We start from the raw sequence: 19,990 nt of genomic DNA, 5'->3' as shown, positions 1-19,990 counted from the left end.
TTGGTTTAAAGGCTAAACTCAAGGCTGAGCGGTAGCCTTTCGGTGCCAAAACCAAGAGGAGCATTTCCTCCCGAATGTAAACAAGGAACCTGACTCTTGTTGGGATAGTGGCACCGAGGGGAGAGATTCCCCTTCCACGATACCAACCACAGAGGACATGCGATAAACCTCTCTGAGAAAGGAAGTGCTAAATAGTCTCCAAGCGTGAATTCATAGTGATGCTACGGCTTTGTGGAAAATGTTCACATGTGGAGGTTTGAGTAGATCGTGTCACGGAGGGAGTTGCAGAAGGTCAGGGTATCACTCAACATCATGCCATAGCAGAGCTATGATGGTCATAGAGAGGTTGTTGGATACTCCGGTCTTGTTGAGTAGTCTCCTCATTAGATAGAACGGGGGTAAAGGCATACACGTAGATGTTGTCCCACTGTTGTTGGAATGCATCTTACCATAGAACCTGACGATCTGGGACTAGGCACCAGTAGATCGGTAGTCTCAAGTTCAAGGACGTCACAAACAAGACCACAGTCGGGGAACCCCACACAGTCAGGACTTTGTTGGCTTCAAGATGATTCAAAGATCACTTGGTACCCACTATCTGACTCGCTCTGCTCAGATTGTCTGCAAGCACATTCTGTTTGCATGGAATGAAGCAGGCTGAAAGGGACACGGAGTTATCTTCTGTCCATCTCATTATCTCTATTGCTATATGACATACGGACTTGTGAAAAGGTATGGTCTTGGCTTGTTTACGAAAGCCCTTACTGTGGTGTTGTCACTCATCAATTCTATGAAGTGACCGGCCAGAGTTGTGGTGGCCTATGTGGTAACATCCCTGACTGGTGAACGTCAGAGTGAGGTTTGAGTCCCCCTTCAAACTCGTTAGTTTCTTTAGTCGGTACAATTTTGCCATCCTTGTGAGCTAAGGATGGGGGTTTGGGGAAGCCTACAGGTGTATCTGCTGAGTCATCAGCAGCCATTGCCTGGACCTTCTTGGTCCTAGCTTGGGTGGAGAGAAGGTCTGAGTGCTATATATATTGTCAGTCTCTAGGGCACTGTCCTGCTTGATAGGGCAATGTCACTGTTCCTTGCCTCTGCCAATCATGAGTGGCCTTTAAAGCTTTAAACTGCTGGAGGGCTAGGTAGGCTTCCTTCATCTCGAAGATAATGATTTATATATCTTACCCAAGCCAAAGTATGTACCTCAAATAACTTATTTGGATATTATAAAGACTAATTTTCATAATTAATTCTTTTAAAATATACATTTCAAAGTCACTGCTAAATGGTTTATTGATTGTTTACTTACTGCGTATGGGAACTAATATGCAGAAGACTTGTTTATGTAAGAGAGGTATTAATACCTTCGTTTACCCCTCAGAAAAAACTTCTTATAAGCTTGTGGACAAACTTGCAAACAAACTACTTCCACAACTATTCAAACATGATGCAAATGAACAGATTTAGTAAAATTTTCATAAGATTCATTAAAAAGAAAACATTTTCTCAATATTCATACAAAATAACATATGTTCTTAGGCCCTATTCAGAAATAATGGAAAGCATATACACAATATTTGCCAAGTCTACCACAGTGTAGTACTATTCGTCTAATCTGCATGCACCTTTCCTAACACATCAATTTTCTGTAACCAAATTAAGATATTTCTGTAATTTAGGAGGTTAAAACTAATAACCTTACAACAACAATCATCTTTTACCTTACAACTTGAATAGCAATGCATTTTTTTTTCAATACAACAATAATATTCCACTTACAACTACATCACAATATTTCTAATGATCACAAATTTATAAAATTATTTCCAAAACTAGACAATGAATTTTTACTACAAAAATATAAAATTATCTTTTCATGGTAAAATCGGCTGGAATAGACCAAGGGAATAACTTTAAATTTTGAATGGAAATATGACTGATTAAAATTTTGAGGTCAATATCTTTATTGGAACTTTTTTAATAGTCAACTTTGAATACTAAAACTTGAAATATCACAAATCTATCTATCTACCATGACACTAGCCCCAATTTTGGGAGGTGGTGGACATCCAAAAAGAAAAAAAGAGATTTTTATAAAAAAACAAAAAAAAATTGCCAAGAAATGTAAATCATGAAAAGATTTGATAATAATCTAAAGTGTTAAATAAATAAAATAAAGTGAAAAATTTTCCTATCAAGACAAATCAAAAATTATATATAATTCCAAATACTCAATGGTAAACTTACTAAAAATCTATAGGCTGCTTCTTTATCCATTTTTTGTTGTCTTTTCTGTGCCTTATCTCTTGCTTTAAACTCCAACTCCTTCTTTTGACGGTTTTTAAAAATCTGATCTTCAACTTTCCCAAGATTTTGTAAAATCATCTGTACTCGACGCATATTGGCTGAACCACTGTCTGTCAACCAACCCTGAAAAGATATTCATGAAATGAAAACCAATATCAATAAACTTTACAGATGTAATGTAATCTTAACTCGGAGAAATATTTCTATAAAAAAATAAATCTATGGTTTTTGCTAGTTGCATTTGACACCAGTTTCACACACCCTCTTAAGACTACACTCTTACAAAAATATCAATTATTAAAAATATATACTTTAGTACATATATGATCAGGGAACAAACAAAAGAGGGCATGAGATTCATCGGGGCATTTTTAAGAAATAAATTTTAGGGTATAAGTATCCTAATAAGATTATTTCCTATAAAGTAAAACTTCAAAAATTGGGAGTGGTAAGTGACTACCAGGATTCTTGAAAGAACTGGATCTTTGGCAAAGTTTTATAAAGTTCCCTACAACCAATGGACTATTGACAAATTTACACAAAAATAAAGTAGCAATATTTGGATGAATGCTACCTACAGAACATAAGAAAAATCATTTTAATTTATAGTTATCTACCAAAAAGATGTAAAGGATGGTCAGAATTAAGAAAATTCTTAGGCAACACGCATAACGAACTAATTGAAAAACGGTACCAGAGATTAATATCTAGATCTGGAATAAGAAATTTAATAGACCGTATTCCTGTCCAACAAATTAAGATGAGAATCAGTAGCAGAAGATCAGACAGGAGAACACTACTAGAAACAAGGTAGAATGAAAGAATTGAAACACTTCTGAATAGATTGATCACCGAAAATCTTAAAAGACTTTCTCGATAAGTCAATTTTTTGTGCAATTGCAGACCTAATGTCTTTCTCAAAAGTAAATTTGCTGTCGAGAATCACACCTAAAATTTTAAATCATACCGAGTTTGAGAAACTGTCCTTGACCTACTTACAATAATACTTTGAGTTTTGTTAGGATTCAACTTCATACCCCATAATTTGCACCATGCACTAATTTTAGCTATATCCCTATTAAGGGATGGAATTGATGTAAAGAGAGTACCACTATCTGCATATGCAACGAGCTTATTTTCTAGGTAAAACCACATTTCATGTGTATATAGTATGATAAGTAGTGGGCCAAGAACACTACCCTGAGGAACACCAGAAATCAAATTTCTATATTCACTATGGTGCCCATCAATAACTCTTTGCTATCTACTGCTTGAAAATTCAATAATGATGCAAGGAAAAGACCTACTCCCAACTGTTTGAGTTTGAAAACAAGGGCCTCGTGATTAACACGGTCAAAGGCAGCACTAAAATCAAGGCCAATCATACAAACTTCCAGACCACAATCAAGGGATTTCTGTACAGCATTGGAGATTGTAAGAAGGGCATCATGTGTGCCAAGACCTATACAAAAGCCAAATGGCAAACTAGAGAACAAATGATTACCTTCAGCAAACCTATTTAGACATTGTGCCAAGACATTCTAATACTTTAGATATTATGAATGTTATGGAAATTAGGACTTGCGTCACCAAAAACCTATTTACATAATGGAGTTACATTACCATTTCTTCAACAAATGCTAAAAGCTCTTCTTTCTAACAAAAGAACAGATAACTTTAGAACTAAGAAAAATGCAGTCTTTATAAAAAAAAAGACTAAGGAAAAATACCATTTGGGGGCACACCTCCATAAGCATCAAGGTATATCAAGAGATCGAAAAACCAAACTAGTTAGTTTAGCCTCAGGAAAACAGGAATGAGGATGCTCAAGTTTCTTATTACTCTGCTTACTGTCTAAACACATCAGCCAAAAGGGTTGCCTTTTCCTTTGGACAGTGAGTGACAAGAGCCATATGGCATAAATAAATGAGGAACTGTTGCATCTACACCAACGAGTGCAGATTAAATGTAGCCCACCACCTATGTTCCTAGGTTGTACCAGAAAGAGTTTCTTTTATGGTTAAATTGCATTCCTTTTCAGTTGAAGCATAAACTCTGAGCAAAAGCTCTAAACTGAGTATAGTTATTTCTAGTCAAATCTGATCGGTTACCTTTCCAATGATGATACGCCTCCTGCTCCTCTAAATAAGCACGTCTACAATCATCACTAAACCATGTTTCTTTTTCACTCGGTACCTTAGCACACGAGAGGGGAAATGGCTATCAATTATGTTGACTGGATTCTCATTCAAAGGAAAAACAGAATCAACACTATCATACAATTGTCATCAATTCAAGCCCAAAAGATCAAAGAAAAATGTCATTCCAGTCTGCTTAAGATCTTATATAAATATTACATGAGCATGATACATCAGGGACAGGCTGCTCAGTCTTCAACACTAATGAAATCAAGGCATGATCAGATGTCCCAACTGAAAAACTAACCTTACTTGTTTTAACGCCAGGGGGAGTTGGTGTATACGAGGTCTAAGCAATTACCAATCCTGTGAGTAGCTTCAGTTATGATATGCTCACAGACTGATTCGGAAGCAAAGTCCAAAGCTCTTAAGCCATGGCAATTAGTAGGAGAAACAATTTAACCACTCCCTATGGTGAGCAATAAAATCCCCCCAAAAAGCAAAAGAGGCCTTTCTATTATCTTCTTGTATCTTAGCCAATTGCTGTTCCAGGTGTTGAGGTGCCAGTGATGGGAGATGAGAATGAGAGAGAGATTACAATAGAGGAAGTGAGGAGAGCACTAGATGAAACTAGAGTAGGAAAAGCATCTGGTATGGATGATGTGAAAGCCGAGATGTTGAAGGAAGGGGGTGTGACTGTACTTGAATGGTTGGCGAGATTGTTTAATATGAGTTTTGTGTTGTCAATGGTACCAGTAGATTGGGTTTGTGCATGTATTGTACCACTATATAAGGGTAAGGGAGATGTGCATGAGTGTTGTAATTCAAGAGGTATTAGTTTGTTGAGTGTAGTTGGAAAAGTGTATGGTAGAGTAATGATTAATAGGATTAAGGATAAAACAGAGAATGCAATCTTGGAAGTACAGGGTGGTTTTAGAAGAGGTAGAGGTTGTATGAATCAGATTTTTACAGTTAGGCAGATATGCGAGAAATATTTAGCAAAAGGTAAGGAGGTGTATGTTGCGTTTATGGATCTGGAGAAAGCATATGATAGAGTTGATAGGGAAGCAATGTGGAATGTGATGAGGTTATATGGAGTTGGTGGAAGGTTGTTGCAAGCAGTGAAAAGTTTCTACAAAGGTAGTAAAGCATGTGTTAGAATAGGAAATGAAGTGATTGGTTTCCGGTGAGAGTGGGGCTGACACAGGAATGTGTGATGTCGCCGTGGTTGTTTAACTTGTATGTTGATGGAGTGGTGAGAGAGGTGAATGCTCGAGTGCTTGGACGAGGATTAAAACTGGTAGGCGAGAATGATCATGAATGGGAGGTAAATCAGTTGTTGTTTGCGGATGATACTGTACTGGTAGCAAACACAGAAGAGAAGCTTGACCGACTAGTGACAGAATTTGGAAGGGTGTGTGAGAGAAGGAAGTTGAGAGTTAATGTGGGTAAGAGTAAGGTTATGAGATGTACGAGAAGGGAAGGTGGTGCAAGGTTGAATGTCATGTTGAATGGAGAGTTACTTGAGGAGGTGGATCAGTTTACGTACTTGGGGTCTGTTGTTGCAGCAAATGGTGGAGTGGAAGCAGATGTACGTCAGAGAGTGAATGAAGGTTGCAAAGTGTTGGGGGCAGTTAAGGGAGTAGTAAAAAATAGAGGGTTGAGCATGAATGTAAAGAGAGTTCTATATGAGAAAGTGATTGTACCAACTGTGATGTATGGATCGGAGTTGTGGGGAATGAAAGTGATGGAGAGACAGAAATTGAATGTGTTTGAGATGAAGTGTCTAAGGAGTATGGCTGGTGTATCTTGAGTAGATAGGGTTAGGAACGAAGTGGTGAGGGAGAGAACGGGTGTAAGAAATGAGTTAGCGGCTAGAGTGGATATGAATGTGTTGAGGTGGTTTGGCCATGTTGAGAGAATGGAAAATGGTTGTCTGCTAAAGAAGGTGATGAATGCAAGAGTTGATGGGAGAAGTACAAGAGGAAGGCCAAGGTTTGGGTGGATGGATGGTGTGAAGAAAGCTCTGGGTGATAGGAGGATAGATGTGAGAGAGGCAAGAGAGCGTGCTAGAAATAGGAATGAATGGCGAGCGATTGTGACGCAGTTCCGGTAGGCCCTGCTGCTTCCTCCGGTGCCTTAGATGACCGCGGAGGTAGCAGCAGTAGGGGATTCAGCATTATGAAGCTTCATCTGTGGTGGATAATGTGGGAGGTTGGGCTGTGGCACCCTAGCAGTACCAGCTGAACTCGGTTGAGTCCCTGGTTAGGCTGAAGGAACGTAGAGTAGAGGTCCCCTTTTTGTTTTGTTTCATTGTTGATGACGGCTACCCCCCAAAATTGGGGGAAGTGCCTTTGGTATATGTATGTATGTATGATCTTAGCCAAAAGGGTAAGAAATGAGTTGAAGATGGAATCGTCCATGTCTGGATTCCGGTAGATCGAACACAAATAAGTTTTTATGCCTGCCACAAACTTTATTACTGTACCTCTATCTCATGAAATCCACAATCATAGCAGGACTTATGAGATGCATGGTAATCTGTCCTAATATACACCAACATTCCCATGGCCCTAGGAATGGCACCCCGTTTCAAAACTACTGGCTTTTTAAGGACCTCCGCTATGCCTTGCCTTTATTTTTTTCAATTACAGTATTCAAAATACACCATTTCTATGGGTTTTAGACATATATATTACCTTCACTATATAAAATTTCAAGTTATTTGATAAAAAAATTTTTTTATTAGCAAAAATCTTAATTTAAAAAAAATTATAAAGCTTTTTCTCCACTAATATGACACCACTTGTATTGAAAATCATATCATAAAAACCACTTGCAAGCTTGTATACATGTAGGAACAAAAGTTCACTCTTCATACAATATATGAATATTGGGGAAGATTCATTGAAAAAATACCTATAAAATCAACAAACAAGTACTTACTCCTGTCTTATAGCAGCAATCTTTATAAAGGTTTACAAGACGATCAATGGCATTTTCTCTGATTTCCAAAGATGGAAGATGGGGAAGAAAATCATTTCCTGAAACAAAAAGAAAATTATTAATGATAAATCAGGCAATCTAGAAAACAAATACTGTAATAAAATCACTGTCTACTACACAGTAACCTTACTTATTATTATACATATATAATAAAAATGACAAATGCAAAGATAATTTGTATTTTTCCTAACCATACAAACCTTAGCTATTTACAGAGGGGGGGGGGGGTTACCTTTTAGCGCAGCTGAAATGGCGAGCCATTAGAATATAACGAGGGTGTATTACCCCCGCGCTAGTTAGCGGGGGGGTAGGGGAGTGGTAGCTAGCTACCCCTCCCCCCCCCCCTCACACACAGATGAAGGCTCACTTTCACTTAGAGGTAAGACTTGTCTTGGGGGACAGGGCTGGCGGGCAAATATGTGTAAATAGCTAAGGTTTGTATGGTTAGGGAAAATACAAATTATCTTCGAATTTGTCATTTGTTCCGTAACCGAAATACAAACAACGCTATTTACAGAGGGTGACTTACCCCTTAGGTAGGGTGGAAAGTCCCCAGCCATACTGGCTTTGGCTTTACCCGGGGACTCAGAATCCGAGTGAGTCGCACTCGAGAAAAGGAGTCCCTGCACCTCACAAGTTCCTTGCTCCGCAAGGAACCATGTGGCCTACGTAAGCTTGTGTGTGAAGGAAGAAGTGTGACCCGTCCTAGGCAGTTGATCTGGAGTTCCAGAAGGAACTCTGGATTAGGACTTTCCCAATACCATCTCGTCAGGGTATGGGGGACGCGACAGTATTGACTCAATACTCGGAACACAAGGAAGCATGGTTTACCTCCAGAGGTTCGAGGTCAGCTATGCAGAGACCAGGATGCTGCTTCCCCGTAGAGGGGATGATGAAGAAAGAAGTAAGGGCCAGACATACTTCTATCGTTCATGCAGACTAAAACCTGATAACAATGCCCTTAACCTTCTGCTACCTGTCCAAAAAGGAGCCTAAGGTTAGACCAGCTGTTGTGTAGCCACCACAGAGCGATAGAAAACGTATCGAGACTCCTGTGGGTCACGCCCTGCAGGAAGCGGGCTGCGAAGGTCATTAGACACTTCCAGACTCCAGCTTGTAGCACCTGCATCACAGAGTAGTATTACTCGAAGGCGAGGGACGTTGCGATGTATCCAACATCGTGCTGTAGGGCGACGTGACGGGGGAGGGTCTGGAGACAGGTCGAGATGAATGTCCTTGAGTCCGGGCTGAAGAGGTATACTGATGACTCTCCCCCATGTCCTCCTTGTGCTCCCAAATCGGCTGCAACTGAGGACAAACTGCAGCTGTTCCCAGCGCTAACCTCTCGATTCCTTTACTGGCAAGAAAGAGAAGGTCTTGGGACATCAGATACAGATTGGAGACTCGAAATCTTGAATGAATCGGACCGAAGGGCCGGGACCCCCAGATTCTGAGTCTATCCAACAACTCAGGAGCGAGCCTGAATGTTGCCTTCCCCTCTTCCTTAGAAAGGGGGGAGTCGTAAGAGACCAAGAAGATTGCTTATACACTGGCCGTGGCCAGAGTGAGCAGGAGACCCAAGGCGGAATACAATCCGAGGCCTGTCGTAAAGGGTCTTGAGAAGATCTCTTAAAGGACTAAAAGTCCGAGCCATGCTCCAAGTTGGAGGTCTTCCTCCGACTAGGACAGGGATGATCGTAGCTTCGCATGAGCGAGGATAGATCCAGCGGGCAGGAAAAAGTTATTCCTTTAAGCCTGAAGGTCAGGGAAAGGCTGAGCGACAGGCTTCATTGCCGAGAGCGGAAAGGAGTTTCCTCCCGCCGAAAGGCAATAAGACCGTTATTGATGGAGAAGAGGCCTCAAGGGAAGAGGTATATCTCCCACGGCACCAACCACCTTAGACTCTTCACTTTGCCTGGGAGACCCCTGTGGATGACTATCGCAGATGACGCGACCTCCGTACCGCGTCTGTAGCGGTTGTCTCTTCTTGAGGAGGAGGCGTAGTGTCTCCAGGCATGAAGCCGAAGCGACGCCCCGGTTCGGGAGAGATGTCGCAGTGTGGTTGCTTGAGTAGTCTGCGCCGTGGGAGAAGCTCTCCCGGGAGTTCCGTCAGGAGAAGCAGAGGGTCCAGAAACCGTTCTGCGCATAGTCCCAGTGGAGCTCTCCCATTGAAAGGTTGACAGACAACCTGGTCTTGTTGAGACCCATTCTCCACAGACAAAAAGGAGGGAAGACGCAGGCGTCGAAGTTGTCCCACCATCACCGGAATGCATCTTGCCAGAGTCTCGGGGTCTGAGACGGGGGGGAAGAATAGCGGAAGCTTGAGGTTCCAAGCTGTCGCGATCAGGTCCCCCAGACCAGTACTTGCTGGTCACCCAAGGTCAAAGACCCCCAGGTACACTCTCTCTACGAGGCTCTGCTCGGATAGTCGGAGAGAACATTCCCCTGCCTGGAATGAGAGAGCCGATGGTGGTATTGAGAGAATCTCAATCATCCCGGTATCTCTACTGCAAGATGTGAAGGTGTGAAAATGCGTCCCCTGCTGGTTAGAATACGCCAGAATCATGAAGTCGACGCGCACGGGGCGACTCGCCAGGAGCTGTAGGATCTGTAGAGGGGCCAGACTAAGGCCCCTAAGCCTGCCTGAATGATGGAGAGGTATCCTTCAGGTCTTGACCATAGGCCTGGACCGGAACAAGACCCCCCCTTTCCTCTGACGAGTCCGAGAACAGCATCAAGAATGTGGGGAAAGGACGAGAATATCCACTACCATCAAGAGGCTCCATAGGTCAACACCCATTGCAGGTCTAATAGTTCCACTGGTCCCATAGGAGCCAGGAAGTCCGGTTAAACATTGCCTGAAGCCACCGGAACTTGGATCGCCCCACATGGAACTTATCCTGAGGCGATCGTTCGGACTATAGACGGGTCAATGAGGAAAGGAGAACTAGGAAACGTTCCAAGGTAGGGCTGAAAGCTCTGCTTGACTGAGAACAGGTACTGCGACTCTGCTCAGTCTTGCCACAGTCAACCGAAAGGAAGGCTCGGAGGATGTGGTAACAGAATCTGGCGTCCCCAGGTGGTCACTCATCCAAGTACCGACGTTGCTTAACCTCGCTGGACGGACGAGAAGCGGGGTTTCCAACGTGGTAAGGCCGTTGACTCAATATCATGGCCAGATACTCCAGATGTTGAGGCAGAGGAAGAGAGGGCTCCAAGCAAAATACCATGAGCCCACTCATGGTAAGCATCCGGAAGCTTGTCCCGGCGCTGAAGAAGGTCGAACCCGAGCCTACCGGAGTTGACCAGCCCTCCAAAAAGCAGAGGAGGCGGAAGCCTGCACCTGAGCGGCCAAGAGGAAGGCAGGGAGAGTTCTCTGGGGAAACCAACCTGCTATGCCACGGCGGGATAGCCACACTGCATCATAAGCAGGAATACTTGCAGTCTAGGCTGAATTCGACGAGCACCCTGGAAGATGGATGGAATGGAAACTGAAAGTACCCGTCCTTACGATCCAGGGTTTAAGGAGTCCTGTCGCCTCGTTACCAGTCTGATCGATTCTGCTGGTCTACGCTGGCCGAAGTTTGTTCGACAAACTTGATCAGGGCTGAGAGGTCGACTACGGACATCCCCTCTCAGATCCTTCCTTACAAGAATGGATCGACTGAGGAGGCCGGGGGTGAAGCCGTCGATGATCCTAAGGAAGACCTTCACCTAAGGTATGGATCATTCTGCCCAACCGGGCAACTCTGCTGACGCTATGGCATAGAGGTTCAGAGACACTGAATTCGCTGACAGAGACGGCAGGCGCGATATCCTTGGCTGATCACAGAGATTGTGCGGGAATGGGCATCGGGAAGCTGTCATTTGGATGAGTAACCTTAAGCATCCTCCCAGCGAAAAACCTGCAAGCCTAGAGTTCGTGAACTCCTTTTACGACTATGCCCCCCCGGGAGAGTCTCCCTTGCCATCTGTTCCTGACAGGAGGAAACTGCAATTGGACACCTTGTCCCAGTTGTCGTAGCCGATAACTTAGGCCGACGTGGTTGAAAGAAAAGGGCGCTGGAGCCCTGCAGAGTCTGGAAGAAATCGCCTTGGAGGAGTGAAAACGGAAGTCGATTTCCTCCGCACAGCCGCTGTCTAAGTCTCTGTCCTTGGGCACAAACAAACTCTTCTCAAGGATGGAAGGGTGTCTGAGGTCGTCGACCTCCACAGATGAGATACCCGAAGGAAGCCCTCAGTCAGCGCGTCCAGATGGTACAACATCGAGCTTGTCCGCAAGTTAGATACTTAACGACGAAAGGCCAAGGTGCCTGAGCTCGAGAGGAGGAAAGTACCCATGATCTTCCTGTAGCTTCCTTGAACCAAACCTCGGGCCGTAACCGAGGAGGGAAAGAACCTGGTAAGCTCCCAGAGGAAGGGGTAAGCAGTCACCCCTTGTCCGATGGAGAAATCTCGAACGGAAAGACCCCCCGCCAAAAATCCTTCCAGGGAATAACGGGGAAGGGCTAACCCAGGTTCAGGAAAGAGGAGTGTTGCTCAGATCTCCCTTAAGTTTCTCCTATTCTTGCAAGTGCCATGCTCTGCGTTTACGGGGTGAGGCCGTGCTCTGGAAAATACGCTCCAGAAGAACTCGCCAGGCTGGCCATGCTGCGAAAACCCCATTAGGAATCGTGGTCGCAATCGCCCTGGAGCTCGCACGACGGTAATTCAAAGATTTTCGCGTGGGCGAACGTGGAAGCGCCCATGCGCGGTAACGCAAACGAAGGTGAGCGAAATAGCGCAGAAGGAGGGCGAGCGTGGTAGGAAGGGCGAGAGCTGGTGGTCGGCGAGCGATAACCCATAGACGAGCAATGGATACTGCTAGAAATAAGCCGATGTTTGTGCGAAGAAACCCTGTAAGTTCGCGCGACGGAACACCATCCGTCCGCGCGACGGAACACCATCCGTCCGCGCGATGGAAAACCGTTGGTTCGCGTGTGGGCGAACATTGGAGAGCATGGGCGCGGACGCGCATGAGCGTAGACGTGCAGGCACGTGGGCGTGTGGGCGCGCAGGCGAATGGTCGCGCAGGCGCACAGGCAAGCGGTCGCGAGAACGTTGGCGTGCCGGCTGTAACACACGCGGGCGATCCGGATCGCCGAGAGACAGGTGATCGCTGGCGAGCTGATGATCGCTGACGAGCAGAAGGCTACGCGTGGAAGCCTGCGCATAGAAGAAGAGTCCTTGACCCCGACCTGAACCGAAGTTCTAGATCGCGAGGGCGAACGTGGGCGCACAGAGCGCGTAACAGGAACCAACAGGAACAGCAGGGATGATCATCATGAAAGCGCTGACGAACAGGAGAGCGCTGATGAACAGAAGAGCGCCTGTGCGCTAACACTGAGCAGGAGCAGGAGAGAACACAGCAGAAGGGCGCGCAGGGAAACCCTGACACGCAAGGGAAGAACCCCCGTGGGAGGCAACCCTTTGCCCCGAAGGGATCGTTGTCCGCCGGGAGACTGATGTCCGTCGGAAGACCGCTGCCCGTCGGGAAGACCGTTGTCCGTCGGGAAGACCGTTGCCCGTCGGAAGACGAGATCAGACTGCTGTCCATCTGCACCAAGGCGGAAGATCGAGAAAAAGGAGTTGTAGGCTGCAAACGGAGATTCAAAAAGGCGCCTCAAGCACCCTTATAGGGAGATGAGAGGCCCTTACGACGAGGCGGACGGTGGGCCTTACGGCGAGGGAGGCCAACAGCAACAGCAACAGAAGAAACCTCCGAAGAGGAGTCTCTATGAGTGTACTCTCTCGCGAACGAAAGAGAAACACTTCGTAGAAGAGACTGGTCAGCCAGTGACCTAAAAGGAGCAATCCTCCGAAGAGGGGCTCCTGCAGTTGCCCAGCCCCTTGAGCGAAACTGCAGGTGTGACCGCTCAGCACCAAGAGCATAGTCGCACGAAAAAAAGGCAAGAGAAGAACCCCCCCAAAAGGGGAAAAACTCAAGCCTGGACAGGAAAAACTTCCCTCGGAAGGAAAGTTACCCGCCCAAGGAGGCAAGCCTCCTGAGAGTTCTAAAATGAACTGGAGAGCTGTCCGTCGTCACGGGAGTACTTCCAGTAGAAGGAGACACGCCCCTGACGAAAATACAAGGGGGGAGGCAGCAACAGCCGAATCCCCAGGACTCAACAAGACAGCTCACACCGTTGCCATATTACAGAAACGAACTAGATCGGTAACTGTAAAAAAATAAAACAAATAATATTAGTACACATTCATTCCCCCGGGAAGGCTCCGAAAAGGAATCCCGAGGGAAAGGAAACAAGAATTACACAACAGGCACGTGCCCTCACAACCACTTACACTCACGGAAGGAGAGCTGTAACCAAAAATGAATTATAACAATTATAATTATGTAACTATGTAATTATGTAATTTAAAAAAAGAATGAACACTAAAGAAAGAACGAAAACCCCGAAAGGAATCGTTCTACAAGCTGAAAAACAAAAAAAAAACAACTACAATTAGATTCATAACTAATTGAGACAAACGTACGGCGTAGCAACCCCCCCACACGGAAAGGAAGCTACAAGGGCGTAGTAACACGTAGTAAAAGGGTGAACGACCTCAAGAGAGAGAGAGAGAAAGACATAAGTCAAACTCGATCGCTACCCATAAAATTACGCCGTGGAGGCCAACTGCCGAGGACTCCACGTAGATATCGCACACTACACACACAACTCTGAAAAGGAAACTTACTTATTTCTATACTCAAATATATATACAAACATGAAAACATGTTTACATATATATTGAGTAAATGAAAAGTATGCGATTAAGTAAAGATAAAACAAACAATGGCTGCCAAGAGAGGACCAAGACAGAGACGTCTGTCACAGTCCGAGCCAAAAGTGAAAGTGAGCATTCATCTGTGTGAGAGGGGGGGGGAGGGGTAGCTAGCTACCACTCCCCTACCCCCCCCCCCCGCTAACTAGCGCGGGGGTAATACACCCTCGTTAAATTCTAATGGCTCGCCATTTCAGCTGCGCTAAAAGGTAACCCCCCCCTCTCTGTAAATAGCGTGATTTGTATTTCGGTTACGGAACAAATCAAATAATTTTTATATTAACCTATTACATATTGTACATCATTAATTGCCCCTTTCAAGGACCACAAAAAAGGTTATCTTCACCCTCATCATATCCTCCTACACCTATTGACACAAAGTGCCTCGGTTATATTTCCCCAGTCGTCTCTATCCAAAATCAAGGAATTGTTTTCTAGTCTCAGGTAGTGCCATAGCCTCTGTACCATGGCCTTCCATTGTCTTGGATTAGAGTTATCTTGCTCTAAGGTACATTCAGCCACACTGATCCATCTGATTTATCTTCCTGTTGTTTTTTTTTTTTAGCTTTTATAGTTTATATATGAAAGAACAAATTTAAAGTTACTGTTCTTAAGATATTTTTTATTGATTCTACTACTCTCTTGTAGTAAATTCATTTCCTTGTTTCTTTCCTCACTGGGCAATTTTTTCCTGTTGGAGCCCTTGGGTTTATAGCATTTTGCTTTTCCAACTAGGGTTGTATCTTAGCTTCTAATAATAATAATAATGTTTTAAATCAATACAAATGTGTTTCTTATAAGTAAATTTACAATAATAAATCGCACCTAAAATTTTAATGTTGTTGTATATAGTTAAGAAGCACTTTCAATGCAGAGACTGGATGTTGAGGAGGATAATCATACAAACTTCCTGACAATAACCAAGGGATTTCTGTACAGCATTGGAAATTATAAGAAGGGCACCAAATGCTCCAAGGCTTTTGCAAAAGCCAAATTGCAAACTAGGGAACAGTTTATTACCTTCAGCATATCTATTTATACATTTTGCCAAAACACATTATAAAACTTCAGGTAATATGGGATTTACGGAAATTTGACTATAATCAGAAGGTATAAGAACTACCATAAACTTATGAGGTAACAATATCAATTATTCAACATGTGCAAAATAACCTCTTCTTGCTTATTTGCGGAAAATAACAGACAACTTAAGAGCTAAGAAAATAGTGGTTTTATAAAAAACAAAAGAAAAATGACATTTGGGTGCTACACTTCCATAAGCATCAAAAGTATTTTAATTTCAAAGGACCAAAAACCTCAACTAGTTAGTTTAGCCTCAAGAAAACTGGAATGAAGAAGATCAAGTTTTACAATATCTGCTTACAGTCAAGCACATCAACCAAAAGGGTTGCATTTTGTTTTGAGCAGCGAGTTACAGAGACATCTGGTATAAGTAAAGGAAGGAACTCTTAATCTACACCAAAGAATGCAAAAGTTAACCTACTGTAATCAATTACATTCATTGACATTCTATGCAGTATTTGACATTTAAGTGAAATTTTCTATTTTCAAGCAACTAGGTATAAAAATGCGAGTTATCCAGTAAATGCTCATACAAAAATGGGCCCAAGTACACATAAGGTGGGACAACCGACGAACGAACAATCGATTGTTTCTCCCATAAAAGGGATTTTGACGAAGGACAAATCTATTTCTGGGCGAGGAACCTGTGTCGCCCAGTGAAATGCTCCTCTAGCCCCATTTCTAAGGCATAGTTATTACTGAGTATACCAGAGAGAGAGAGAGAGAAAAAAAAAAAAAAGAGATGCATGGAATGCCAGGAATAAACCTAGCTCGCTCACTCTTTGAGTGTCGGTATAGAAAACTGGGGCGTGATTGAACCACGACCATAGATCCCTCACCAATTAAACCTCTCCTTCAGCAACATCCCCCCTCTCTACCCCTACATCTCCCCACCCCCCATCCTCATTCCTCCTCAGCACTTGCGTTGGTCAGACGTGTTTTGTTTTGCGTTTTTGGAAGATGTCCGACATTTTAGAGATCCCTGCTCCCAAGTTGAGTATTATATTTGTCTGTTTGGGATTTCTAGGTAGCGACATTTATTATTCTTAACCGTGTTTGGTTTTTTTTTTTTCACATAAACTACATTTATATTACGCCTCTTTCTCTCTTTCTACCATGGGAGGTTCATAGAAATAACAAATTTTTATTAAAATTCTGTTTTTTACAACAAATGACACAAGCCTTTCTAAGTTTAAAAATAACATAGGTTAGGTGACATGAGCAATGATACTGTTAGTACCAAGACTTTGTAGCAACCCCTACAAGCGTATACTAGCATGTGACCCATGCTGCCTTTCTTCTACTTTATGAAGGGCTGAGAGCTTTAAGAAAATTCTATAACCATAAAACTGGCTAATTCCAGCACAATTCTATAAATTGAAAAAGAAGGGGTTTGAGAAACTTGCTTTGAGGGGGTTTCTTTTCATAATTCATAATTAGCAGTTGAATCAAATTAGGGCATTCCCAACAAACACTGTACTCACCTACGAAGAAACACATGAAGACCCAATCATCTATGGCTCGATCAAAATCATATTTGAAAGGTAAATTTGGCATACCAAGTTCCCTTTCTAGGTATTCTCTCAAAACATTCAACCGAACAAATATGTATCTCTGTTCCTCATAAACTTTCTCTGGTTCGTTTCCTGCAGAATCACCTTCTAATCCTAGGCAGTCAACCATTTCATGACCTAAAAGAAAAAAATTATATATATATAAATAAAGTTTGCTTATAATAGCTAACTTGCAATCCATCTAAATACCATAGCCATAACAACTTATCAGAAGTCTGTTTGATTTATACTCAAAGAGGCTGGCTCGTAAAACTTGCTTTCTAAATGAAATGTGAAAATATGGGCAGGAAAAGATTAACTCAGATAAGCCATGTAAGAATGCAAGGACACCAGACAAAAGGAGAAAAATCACAAATTTTAAGCAATTTGTATTTTTCCTAACATACTTACCAAGAAACACTTTCTTAGGAGGTTACTGGTAACTCCTCTCAGACGACCAGAGTTTTGTGTAGTTTACCCTATCTCCATGTTCTATAGTGTCCTGATTAGCGGGAGAGAACGTGACCTGGGGGCAATGCCCGATGAAGGTCGCGTGGCTTTAAGAACGACCCGGCAGTAAGTTTTATGTAAGGAACAATACTACGAGGTCAGTGAGGCACTGCGGGGACGGTTGGGGGGGCCATAACTCGAAATTGTTTCTCGGTAAATATGTTAGGAAAAATACAAATTACTTAAAATTTGTGATTTGTTCCGACACAGAGACTTACCTCGAAACACTTTCTTAGGAGACTTACACCTTAGGAGGAGGGAGTGCCCTTAACCCCTGACCCCGATGGACAGTAGGATAAACTACACAAGAGACTCATTAAGTGTGATATAACACTTACCCTTCTGCAATGTCTTCGTTGTGCTTGATATTGGCGAATTTTAGACTTGTGTAATGAGCGATATTCTTGATGACGACTGATAGTACGAGAAAAGTGAGAAATGGGAAAAAATAGAACTCAGATCCTTGTGTCTAGATTCTTTATGTTTCGCGATTGAGCCTGGGGCTTGAGCCGTCAAACCGAATGAAGGGCTGAGATGACCGGCCCGATGGAAAACCCATCTAGGGACCTTCTCGTACAGTCCTTGAGATAATGTGCAGTGAAGGTCGACTGGTTGGACCAAGTTCCCGCTTGAAGAACCTGAGCTACTGACGTGTTCTTTTCGAATGCTAGGGAGGTGCTAATGCCCCTAACATCGTGAGCCCTGGGTTTCCCCGGTGTAGGAAGTCCTTCCTTTAAGTAGGCTTGCATGATCACTTGCCTGAGCCAGAATGAAGCCGTATTCTTGGATATGTTTTTCTTCGTTTTACCACATGAGACGAAGAGATTCTTAATAGACGGGCGGAGGTTTGCCGTTCTCTTAAGGTATTTCCTAATAACCCTGACCGGGCACAATTTTAGGTCCTCCGGGTTTCCTTTATTCGGGATTGCCGGAATAGAAAAGCTCTCAAACCTCGGATCCCACACCGAGGGGTTCTGAGTCTTGGCGACGAAGGATGTGACAAACTTAAAGGTTACCTCCTTCCATCCCCTAGAGTGCTCCACCTCAAATGACAGTCCGTGTAGCTCGCCCACCCTCTTAGCTGAGGCCAATGCTAGCAAGAAGACCGCCTTGAACGTGAGATTCTTGTCATCAATGTCCTTTAATGGCTCGAATGGTGGTTTCCGTAGCATATCTAGGACTCACGCCAAGTCCCAACTCGGGATTCTAGGGGCGGAAGGGGGGCATGATTGTTCGAAAGCCCTGATAAGCATGGAGATATGCCTGGAGGAGCCGAGATCTATGCCCTTGAGAAGAGAGACTTGACCCAGGGCCGCCCGAACTCCCTTAATCGCTGGGACTGACATGGCTAACTCATCCCTGAGATGTACCATGAAGTCTGCTATCACGGGCACTGACGCTTCTAAGGGCTCTATCTTCTTGCCCCTGCACCACTTCATGAATACCGTCCACTTAGACTGGTAGACGTCTGTGGATGATTTCCTCAGGTACAGCGACATCCTCCTAGCTGTCTTGCCGGAGTACCCTTGTTTCTTCAGGAGTCGCTGGATAACCTCCAGGCGTGAAGACGAAGGGCTTGCGGGTTTCTGTGAAGCCGCTGACAGTGTGGTTGTTTTAATAGGTCTGACCTGTCGGGCAGGGGCCAAGGAGGTAGAATGGTGAGGTTCCTTAGGTCCACAAACCATTCTCTCTCCGGCCACCAAGGCGCTACCAAAGTCATCCTTAGGTTGGTTGCTGCCCTTACTCTGTTGAGGACTTGTCTTATCAGGGAGAAGGGGGGAAGGCGTATACGTCTAGACCGTCCCACTTATGCTGAAAGGCGTCTTCCATTGCCGCCTTCAGATCTGGGACAGGAGAACAAAATACGGGGAGTTGAGCGTTCAACCTTGTTGCAAAAGGTCCATTACTGGGATCCCCACATCTGGATAATGTAGCTTGCCACTTGTGGGTGTAGGGACCATTCTGTCGCTACCACTTGCCCCGCCCTGCTGAGGCCGTCTGCTAGGACGTTGTTCTTCCCCGGAATGAACCTTGCCGTCAGGATGATGTCCTTCTGTTCCGCCTATTTTAGGATTTGAAGGGCTAGTTCGCACAACTCCTTTGATCTCAGTCCCCCCCTCCTTCTTCACGTAAGCCACCCCGTTGCATTGTCTGACATTAGGGCCACCGATTGCCCTCTCATGTCCTCCTCGAAGTGGTTGCAGGCTTCTTGGACCGCTCTCATTTCCAGGACATTTATGTGTAGGGACTTCTCCCTTTCTGACCACGTCCCCTTTGCTGTCTTTTCCCGGAGATGGGCTCCCCACCCTTCCTTCGATGCGTCCGTGAAGAGAAGGACCTCCGGAGGTTGGGAGGACAGTGGCCTCCCTCTTAGGGTGTGTGACCTATCCTGCCACCACTCCAAGGCTTTCCTGGTCTCCTGAAGGAGTGGCACCACAATGTCCAGGGAACTTTTCTGGTTCCAATGTTCTTTTAAGTTCCATTGAACCACCCTTAGGTTCTGTCTCCCGTGAGGTACCAGCTTCTCTAAGGACACCAGGTGTCCTACCAACCTCTGCCAATCCTTCG

The 19,990-nt window shown here is 44.2% G+C and overlaps 1 protein-coding gene across 1 annotated transcript in view; it reads right to left on the bottom strand.

Annotated features, from left to right (window-relative positions):
* Nucleotides 1-19,990, bottom strand: part of LOC137629259 (5'-3' exoribonuclease 2 homolog) — a 78,146-nt gene that overhangs the window by 39,983 nt on the left and 18,173 nt on the right. The window contains exons 4-6 of the mRNA XM_068360520.1: nt 16,844-17,050; nt 7,392-7,489; nt 2,248-2,430 (exon numbers count right to left, since the gene is read on the bottom strand). Coding sequence (XP_068216621.1) covers nt 2,248-2,430; nt 7,392-7,489; nt 16,844-17,050 — 488 coding nt within the window. The remainder of the gene's footprint in view (nt 1-2,247; nt 2,431-7,391; nt 7,490-16,843; nt 17,051-19,990) is intronic.

This window comes from Palaemon carinicauda, chromosome 37 (assembly GCF_036898095.1).
Source record: "Palaemon carinicauda isolate YSFRI2023 chromosome 37, ASM3689809v2, whole genome shotgun sequence".
Classification (NCBI taxonomy): Eukaryota; Metazoa; Arthropoda; class Malacostraca; order Decapoda; family Palaemonidae; genus Palaemon; species Palaemon carinicauda.
Note: the sequence above shows the minus strand (reverse complement) of the source record. Positions and strands in the feature narration are given on the sequence as shown.